The 10,484-nt window shown below is 40.2% G+C and overlaps 1 protein-coding gene across 1 annotated transcript in view; it reads right to left on the bottom strand.

Annotated features, from left to right (window-relative positions):
* Positions 1-4,220: 4,220 nt before the first annotated feature.
* Positions 4,221-10,484, bottom strand: part of GCC2 (GRIP and coiled-coil domain containing 2) — a 44,780-nt gene continuing 38,516 nt past the window's right edge. Inside the window, exon 23 of the mRNA XM_034758068.1 lies at positions 4,221-8,601. Coding sequence (XP_034613959.1) covers positions 8,531-8,601 — 71 coding nt within the window. The 3' untranslated portion in view covers positions 4,221-8,530. The remainder of the gene's footprint in view (positions 8,602-10,484) is intronic.

Genomic DNA, 10,484 nt, shown 5'->3' with positions numbered 1-10,484 from the left:
GGGATAGAGGCCTGACCATCCAGGCTGCTCCCTGGAGTCCTTCCAGACCCTACTTCAGGGCCTTCCACAGGTACCCAACTTGCTGCTCCCTGCGATTCCTTCCCCAAACTGAGCTTCTCTGCCTTTTTGTCAGGTCCTGGTACTTAACAGGCTGTCACCTGACTCTAATTAGTCCTGTCCCTTAGACTGGCAGGCAGCTAATTATGGCACAAGTGGGGGAACTGAACAGTGCTAGCTAACCTCATGGTGCCTGGCCCTTAAGGAGCAGGCCACCCTGTTACAAAAGCCCTGAATAAGTTGGGATCCAGTTATCTGACAATCACATATCCCTTTATACTCTCCACTGTCTTAACTGGCACAGTGAAGCTCTTGCTGTCAGTTCCCAGGCTAAAAGTCCCTGGGGGTGCACTGAAGGGCTTTCTTAGCTGAGGGTTCCAGCCATTGGAAGTTGCTGCCCTTGAGAGATTGCCAGTGTCTACAACCTTCAGGGCACATTGTTAGACTGTAGCATTTAACTTTTGCTACTTCTCAGACCTTTATGGAACTGCAGATGCTATTTGTATTCATGCTTTGTTATTGATTTTGAGTGCCTGTTAGCACAGGAGTTACATGCTGAGTTGCAGATTATATTGCATGGATTATATTAAGATAAAAAGGGTTTATTTTATACTCTAAGCCGTAAACTTAAATACAGAGTAGGAGGAAGTACTAGTACTGCAGCATTAAGTACATTTTATTTTTGGATGTCTTAAATAGCATTTTAAAACTTTCAGCATGGGAAATTTTTGGATACAGGATATCCAACTAAAAATTCCTAGTAAAACTTCTAATGAATCAGCAGTTAACACATGGGTTGGGCTGTCCATTGTATTATTTCCACTCAGTATCTATAATCTTTCATAATTCATGTGTAGAAACACATGGATCTATTCAGTCCAACCACTGTTTCTGCTGTACTTAGTTTTTACAAAACCATTTGTAGAGAACAAAGCTTTATCTTCCTTTACAGCTTAAAAATAGGGCATGATTACATTAAGTATATTGACAGACTTATGTTACTGATCAGTTTGACTTCCTCTTTGGTTCAATGCCAAGTTTCCATCTGATCCTGAGACATGCCTAATGTATTAGATTTCAGTTTTCTTGGAAAACAAAAGGGGATAGTGCAGCAAGACCATAAGGGATACGGTTCAGTACATTAGTCTCCAATTCTGAAAAACTGGTATAATAAAACAAAAATCCAGCATTTACCAACAGAATAGCAGTTCTGTGAGTAGGTCAGTAATTGGATGTGTATTTATATTGTTTCCAGCTGTGATAGCAAAAATCTGAAACAACAGTGAAACAAGTACTTTTAACATTGGCTTAGTGACTTTTAGTCAAAGATGTTAGTTAATCTAACATCTTTTTGTTATCTGAGCATGTACTCTACATTTACATACAATACAGTCAACTTCCTGAATTCTAATGTGAAAACTTATTGCGCCAGTGATATTATTTTGAAAATATAGGGCATGTATTTTAAGTGCCTATTCATTAAGACATACAAAAATATTAAAAAAAAAGGGTACATAAAATTTAGTACATACTTACAAATCTTTTTAAAACTACTCCCATTTCTCCCAGTAGAGCATTCATGTACTCCACACAACATAAAATAACCACCTCTTTCAACCATCCCAAATTCCTAACCCTCCCAACAGAATAGATGAGCTTCGCAGAGTGCTGTAAGGTCACCAATCCAGGCTCTGCTGAACCAAACTGGGAAGGGAGTTCCAATGTAGGATCCACCTCAGAAAGTTGCTAGCTTGAGTAGAACTAGTCAGAAATTTTTCAATTGAATGTTTTTCCATTGGAAAATGCTGATTTATCAAAGGAAACATTTTGTGCAAACTTCTTGTTTTTGTCAAATCTTCCAATAGAAGCCAGACCTGGTTTCCTGCCAGTTTGCCCACTACAGACCCAGCGCTCTCAGGGCTTCTAGGTTACCTCCCATAGAGCCAGGAGCTAGGCAACCCTGGCTCAAGCTTGGGCAACTGGGCTCCTGGTTTCTTGGTAGCCCGCCACGTGGGCAACTGGAACACCAGGCAGTTCCGGGAAGCTTGTCAGTTTCATTCTGAAAAAAGTCAAATAGAAAATTTTGGGAAATCCTGAAATTGCCTGGTTTTGGTCTGATGCTGATCCCTCTACCCCCCCCCCCCCCCCGCCCAATTTAAAAATTTCCCATGGAACAGAAATTCTAAGCTTGTGCCCCTACTTATTACAACAGTAGCAGTATCATAATTATAAAGAAGCGGTCTGTCAGGTACACCCACTCCATTCCAAAACATTTAGGGTTAAGGTAAAAATAGATCTTACGCTCCACCCAGAAGCTGTTACCATTTAAATATACTAGTCTTTGGGAACCTTAATTGCAAGTTTTTCATATCAGTACATTTTCACCCGAGACATTTTCCTAATAAATTTAAATACTTCTTATATGACTTGAAATAAGTAGAGGACAGTTTAACTAATGGCTGGATTTTAAGATTATCTCCAATACTGAAGAGTTGGAAAGCTGTAATATCAGAAGATATTATGTATCTTTTTTCTTGGTCTGAATTAAAGACAAGAATTGAAATTTACCTACCAGAATAGAGACCTTCACTGGAGAAGCACTTGGCCAAGGCTCAGGGGGGATCATAACAGTATGGATAGTGGGGCCAAACACTGTTTGCAATGAGGTAGATAGGACAGTGTTTAACAGTTTTAATTAAGTACCTTACCTTTACTTGGTTTCTAGCCTAGTAGAGACAGAGCATAAATCAATGAAAATATTCGTCAGCTGTGGATATAAGGTCTAACAGGTTCTAAAAAAACAAACAGACCACTGCTATCATGGGAGGCCTTCAAAGTAACTAGACTACTCTATCTGGGATATTAGATGCTGAAAATCAAAATGATACTTTTAGATATGTAAATTGCTGGGGCTTGGACAATGCAAAGGCTAAAGGAGAATGGCAATGAAACTGCATTTTTTTTTATTTTCGTGGGGGCGAAAGACAGGACTTTATTTTCTATGAATTTTGTTTTCTAGTACTAGTCCATTCCAAAGTGCAAGGTGGATGTAAACAGCAGCATATCAGAAACCTCCACTTAGAATGGTTGCATTTTTACACTCATTCTTGTACACAGGTATGAATGAGTATGCAAGGTACAAGGCAATGGAGAATCATATTTATTCTAGTCCATTATGTTACTAGTTAGCTATGATTTTGCATCTTTTCGTTTAGGGAAAAATCTGTGTTACCATAATGGAAGCATCTTTATGTTTAATCTTAAAACACACAAACCTTAAACTTGTTCTACACGTGAAATTTATATTGGAATAGTTACCTCAGTCAGGGTGTGAAAAACCACACCCCTGACCAACATTGCTATGCTGACATAGCCCTCAGTGTAGGCACAGCTATGTTGACTGAAGAATGCTTACTTCGGGGATTTGGTATTCCTACACAGATGGAAAAACCCCTTTCTGTCAGTTTAGACTGGAGCTACCCTATGGGGTTATGCCAGCATAGCCATGCTAGTATAGTCTCTGGTGTGCAGACATACCTTCAGTCTTTCCTAGATTTTCAAGAGCTTGGGCGTGGGCTTCCAGAATAAATGAGAATTGATTTAGACGCAAAACCTGACACTCAGATTCAGAATATTCTTGCCAAAATTACGAGGATGTGGTCTGAAATTTCAAGCTGGTGGTTCCTACTGGCACATTTCTTTCTTCTCTCCTGCATTTTCACAACAAGCTTCCCAAAAACTTGATTCACAACAAAGAAGATGATCAAGGCCAAAGCAGATTTAATTAGCAAAGGAACAACAGAGATGGATCCTTCAGTTTTATTCCCTCACCCTTCCTCTCTTACCAGGATGAGTTCACAGTCACTGTATATATTTATCTAAGGAAAACAGACTGGGGGAATTGGACAAGAGGCACATATGTTTGAGTTTAAATGATTCTTGGACATAAGAAATTGGATGCTATTTGTATGAAGAGTCCAATCTTGTGAAAGTGTTAGTTTCAGGTTAGAGTGGCTGGTGTGTAAATTAAACCAGAGAATCTCTGAAGCAGCTCCCCCATCCCTAACACCACACATTCGGCATTTTTTAATCAGTCTCAGCTACTACATGTCAGCCATTTTCTGTCTAGTAGCATATGCCAGACAAAATAATGAAAGCAGGAATCTTTTTTAAAGTTCATTTATATTTTTTCCTAATATGATATACTAAGACAGTTATTTTACATTACATTTCTAAAAGTATGTTTCTCCCCACACACATTTTCACATTCATTTTCAACATGGTGATGCTATCCCCAAGTCAGGATTGTGCCAGTATTTCTATAGTAAACCCATAACTCACATAATACAACTTTTTACCATCATAAACCCTTTTACTTTTGTACTGCAGGACAAATCCATAACAGGAAGTACCTGAATAACATTTACTCAATTTATCAAAGAAAATAGGCATTCAGAACAAAGGCACACACTCAGGTGAATATGCATTTTATCAAAATGTACAACAGAACATTAGGAGACCATCAATTAAAGTCACATTTCCAACAAACATTTTTATCTACTTTTGTTACAAGTAACCCCTACGATTACTACAACAGAAAGAGAAGTTCTCTTCCATTTGTTCACTTTGCACCTCCGACAACGTGTACACCCAGTTTCACTGTTTTGCGGATGCTGCCCGCCTTTCCCAGGCTCTGCAAAAAGGTGATTAATGGTCATAGCAGCAGCAGAGCTAGTACAAAAAGGTTGGGAGGTAGATGTGCGGAGAGAAAGGAAAAGGGAGAGAAAGGATGGACCTGAGCATGCTCAGTGGTGTTGCCTTCAGGACCACTCAAAATTTCCTTGTGAATAAACAAAGGAGCAGTTACACTTTAAGTGTGTGTGTTTCATTTCTTTACAAAAGAAATCAGGATATGTTTTAAAGCATGCTCCTCAGAAAGAGGTTTTAATAGTGAATTTTAAAAAAGTATTCAATGTGACTGGCTCTCTGGACAGCTGTGCCTCTGCAGGTGAAAAGAGAAGCACAAGCCAAATGGTGGCACCTGCAGGAACAACACCTTTGTAAGGCAATAAAAGGGAGTGGGCTGCAGACTTGTGCAAGTGTAGGTAGCAGTTGCTGAACTACAGTCCAACAGATATGCAGGGGGTGGGGCCATGGCCCTAACCAAACACTCTCCCTCTGCAGTTCCTAGCACTAGCTTCAGAACAGACAGGCTCTTTTGAAGTCCCCAGCATCTGTAATCAAACTGTGGCCAAGGGTGGAAAGTAGGGTTATGTCATCTTACTCCTCACACCCTCTTCCTCCTAATGCTAGGGAGCCCCTAATTTGGCCCTAAGTATGTAAACTCCGTGGGGCAGGGGTCATGTCTTCTTACAAGTCTGTAAACAACTCAGGATAATATGGTACTGCAAAATAGTAAACAGAACAAAGACTCAAAGTGAGGCCAACATATACTCTTTAAAAATGAGCAGCACAGTGTCAAGGTGAGCAAAGTGCCAGCTTTAATTTTCAATTTAAATTGCCTTTTGGAATTTGAGTCACAACTAGGGTGCTTTATTAGCAGACTAAAATGGAAGTTAATGAAATATATATTTACCATTCAAAATAATTCTGCTTCCAGTCCACATGTCCTGTCTATCCTGTTTACTGTAACTATGTATTTAAAAACCCAGGCACTTACTTACAGCTGAAGTTTCGTCCACAGCCTGGAAAGATATTTGTTCTGTTTTGAAAGCACTGACAATTGTATCACACACATTATACAAATATGTTTAGTTGTAATAATTAAAATATTCTCGACAACACTCTTTCAAGGCCTCAGTAATGTTCCTTTGTAGCAGAAGCATATGCAAGAAGTGTATATTACATTCAGGAGCACAATATTTGAGTTTCACTAACACAGTGGATATACAAGTCAAAAGTCTGAAAACAAATCAAAAAGCCATTGCTATTTAATACAGTCCATGTTAAAGTATGCAAGCAGCATAAAATGTTATTCACAGTTTGCAAAGTTAAATAAAAAAATCTTAGGATTTGAAATACACATTTTAAAAGAGAAAAATTCACTTGTCACAGCCTCTCTATAACAAAGACAGTTGAGTAGATATTGTGCACAAAAGACTGAAGGAGAAAAGAATCATGACAGCAGCAAATGTTCAGTTGAACTAGTTTTGAAATCAACATAAGAAACAGTGCAGACATTTTCCTGCTGTGATTTAAAAATGTAAGCATATGAGTGAAATATTATGAACTGAAATCTTTTACCACCAACTTTGTCCTGGCATTGTTTTAATTAGACTAATCACAGCTGACTGTGAAAAAGAAAAATTAGGATTAACATCTAGTGATTTAGAACAAATCAATGATGCGGAAGGGGTGCTTATAGTCCAAAAATGACTGTAAGAACACCACAGTGGCATCTTCAATTGTTCAAAAGATGTCTTTCTAATTGTGAGGCCTGCAATCCTAGATAGGAAAGTCAAACTGGATGCTTTCTGACTCATCTATGACCCAGGACAATTCTGCAAGTAGAATTTAAGAAGTGCGTTGGTAATTGATTTGTGCCAAAAAGGATTTACTCTATAGTAACTATGTTGGCTTTGCAGTGCTAACAGCAAATAGCAATTAAAAAAAAATGTTTTTCCCCCTCAATATAGTAAGTCACAGGAAGTAGAGATGACTAAGAAGTCATTTACATATAGTCACTTTCATATCAATAACTACTCATTATAGACATTCTGTTCTCATAGCAAGATAATCTCTACTGCTGTTCTTGCGGCCAAATTAACCACAGTCCTGATTAATACTATGTTATTCAGGGAGTGGACACCAGAATCTCAGGACTGCTTTTCCCTAACCCTGGTCTTGCTGATTAGTTTTGTAAAGTGTGGTCTGGCAGCAGTATCTGTAGTGGAGAAAGATGTGCTGGTGGGTCTAAGTGTGCATCTTCCCTCTCCTCTGTGTTCAGAAGTGTAGTTTTAGGACTGAATAAGAGCATATTGGAGAAGAGGAGACAAATGCCTGAAAAAGTCTTGGATAGTAGGTGAGAAGAATGCATATGTATATATAATAAATGTACACACAAGTAATGGAGTAATTAAGGGAACAGAACTGGAATATGTAGTGGAAAAAGACAGCATGGGTTAGGAGGAAAAAAGTAAAAAACAAAACATAGAAGCTGGGGGGGGGGGGAAAATGAGCGCACTGTTTACAATAGAATTATACTTATTCTTACAGATGGAAGTGCTGTTTCCAGAAAAGCCATGAAGTAGCAGAAATAAAATGAAGCACAAACCACTTGACCAAAAGGCAGAGACAGAGGGAGGAGTGAAAAGAGAAAGAAGTGAGTAATTTCTTTACATTAGAATGCCTGCAAACTGCATCTGCTATAAAAGTTGTCCAAGAAAACACACTTCCTTCTTTCCTGGCAGTTTTATTTAGGATGTGTAAACGTCAGCAAATTCAGACCCTTCCTTCCTTCCTTGTTCCTACCGTCATTCTTTATAACGAAGTCCCTTTATTTCAGTCTAGCATGATAGTGTAAGTGCCTGCTTACAGCTTCTTGCCTAGTCTTTGTTACTCATCCCTCAAGTTGCCTATGCAGATTCCAACCTCAGACAAAGATACCTTAGTTTAAGCCCTCTCTCCTAGAATTTCAGCCCACATGTGCCAGATTCTTGAAAACGTCTGTCCTGGGCCTTCCCTGAACGCTCTCTAGCCTCTGATCCAATGTTAGGCCTTGAATATCCATCCAACGTATTAATATCCTAAACACAGGACAACTTTTAGGGGTCACTAATCTATTTGGCCCTAGGCCTTATATTCTGAATCTGTTTTTGATGCAAAGTTTACTGAGAATTTAGCCAAAGTCAAAACAGAAAATGCCATGTGTCTCCAAATTCTCTTAAGAGCCATGCAATATTTTATAAAGATCATCATGCAGTGGAAACAGTTTTATTTGACTTTGACATTATAATATATGGACAATAGATTTATTATAATACAAAATTATTTGTTTTCTTCAAATACATTGAGTGAAAATAGCATCCTGAAAATGTATTTTTGAAGTACTTTATTAAGAATTTTTACCTATTGTTCTAGCTATTAAATTATGTGACATTTTAAATAAAAATAAAATATGTGACCAGTTTGCCAAATAATGTTCTCAAGTAATCAGAAACTTTTCACTCCTTTCATTTTACTCCTGAATACCAACTTGCTTAATCTAAAAATGTTTACAAGAAACAATAAAATAGTTTGGTGCAGTCAGAACCTGGAGACGGAAAGTAATAGAGCACATTCTTTAGAAACCCTCTATTCCCATTTTTAGGCTAAGATGCATTGCTTAAGGTAATTTGCAAAATCAGAAAAATAAAACTGTCAATGCTACACATGTAAGGTTCATTCTTCTATAGTAAAATTTCTCTATTAGTGCAATTGTGGAATGTAAATGTCTAAAAAGATTTCCATTGTCTCATCGAAGTCCTGACCAACTGTGAAGGTACGAAGCCCAGCCAGAAGGCCGTGATGCACTTTCTTCCTCACCTGAAGGGAGGAAAAATATGCTTATAATCTTCACCAGCACTGAACAACAACTATGCACAAGTGAACTGAATGATGCAGTCTTATTCAGGAAAGACACAAAAAATTTACTGCTATCAGTTTTCCTACATTCAAATCCCATCCTTATGTTCGCCAGTTATCTTTTTTGAAGAGATATCTTTTAAAATACACTCTGGAAAACTGATACCACATTGACAGATTTTGTCATCATGAAACACCACTGTCCAGTGTACACTTTGTTTAGAGTACTGGTCTCCAACCTTTTTACACACAAGATCACTTTTTGAATTTAAGTGCAACCCAGGACCTACCCTGCCCCTTCCCTGAGGCCCAACTCTGTTCACTCCATCCCCCCTTCCCTCAGTCACTCGCTCTCCCCGACCCTCACTCACTTTCAGCGGACTCTGGGCTGGAGCCGAGGGGTTTGGAATATGGGAGGGGGCTCCGGGCTGAGCCTGGGGTAGGGGATGCAAGAGTGGGTGAGAGGTGCAAGCTCTGGCAGGGAATTTGGGTGCAGGAGGGGGCTCTGGGCTGGGGCAGTGTGTTGGGGTGCAGGAGGGGGTACGGGCTCTGGGAGAAAGTTTGGGTGCAGGAGGGGATACAGGATGCTAGATCTGGGAGGAGGCTCAGGGCTGGGGCAGGGATTTGGGGTGCTGGCTCCGGGAGAGGGCTCAGGGCTGGGTTGCAGGTTCCCGCCAGGCTGCAGTTTCTTCAGGCTGCTTCCGGTCAGCAGAGCGGCAAGGCTAAGGCAGGCTCCCTGCCTGTCCCAGCCCCACCCCGCTCCCGGAAACGGCCAGCATGCCCCTGCAGCCCCTGGGGGAGAAGAGGGTGGGGTCATGTGGCTCTGTGCGCTGCCAGTCTCTGCAGGCACTGCCCCCACAGCTCCCATTGGCTGCAGTTCCCCATTCCCGGCCAATGGGTGCTGCGGGGGCAGTGCTTGCAGGCAGGAGCAGTGCACGAAGACCCCTGCCCTGCTCCAGAGGTCGTGGGGGCATGCTGGCTGCTTCTGGGAGTGAGGCCGGTGCAGGCAGGGAGCCCGCCTAGCCCCGCTACATCGCTGGACTTTTAGCAGCCGGAGATCGCGATCAACTGGCCGAGGCTCCAAGATCGACCAGTCAATCGCGATCTACGGGTTGGTGACCACTGGGTTAGAGTATTTCAGGAAGCATGTCTATATTTGGCAAAGAGATGAAAGGCCTGTTTCATCTCCTTTATTGACTTCACCTTGAAGATCCCATGTTAATGGTAAGCTCTATTCCCTAGGGACTGCCAGAACAGCAGTATTCAATGCTAGGAACCTTTTCTGCCTTGCCATTCCAATTATAAATCCTCCCACTTAGTGCATTAGTGTCTCTACACATTTCACTGTCATGCTCACTTCTCCTTACTTTATGTTCAGGAGTAACTGACTTATTCCTTATTTAAAAAATGATCTGGAAAGTGCACAACCTGCAGCTGACAATCGAAAATGTTTAACTAATTACAATTTCCCTAAATAGGAAAAATGACAATAAATACCCAATAAAAATGTTTTGAATGGGATAATACAAAAAGCCTATTGCAAATTGTAGAGTGAATTATGTTTGACAAGTACTCTTAACACTTACCATAAGAGGGAGCGGTCTACTTACAAAATTCTTGCAGAGGCCTGAATTTTCCTAGATCCTTGTACTTATGGGATATTTGTTGGAGAGTATTTTCAGAAGGAGACATTAGCCACTAAAAAGTTAGTTTTATAATATGGCCTTTATTAATTAAAATTAGACTATAACTTCTAGTTTCTTGGGAGAGCATCTGCCACGGGAGCTACTTCACAGTACCTTTTTTCCCCATATCACTTTGAATGAGATCTTCAGAAAAGTAAC

The sequence above is a fragment of the Trachemys scripta genome, chromosome 1 (genome assembly GCF_013100865.1).
Source record: "Trachemys scripta elegans isolate TJP31775 chromosome 1, CAS_Tse_1.0, whole genome shotgun sequence".
Taxonomy (NCBI): domain Eukaryota; kingdom Metazoa; phylum Chordata; order Testudines; family Emydidae; genus Trachemys; species Trachemys scripta.
The sequence above is the reverse complement of the archived record's forward strand: the minus strand, read 5'-3'. Positions and strand labels throughout refer to the sequence as shown.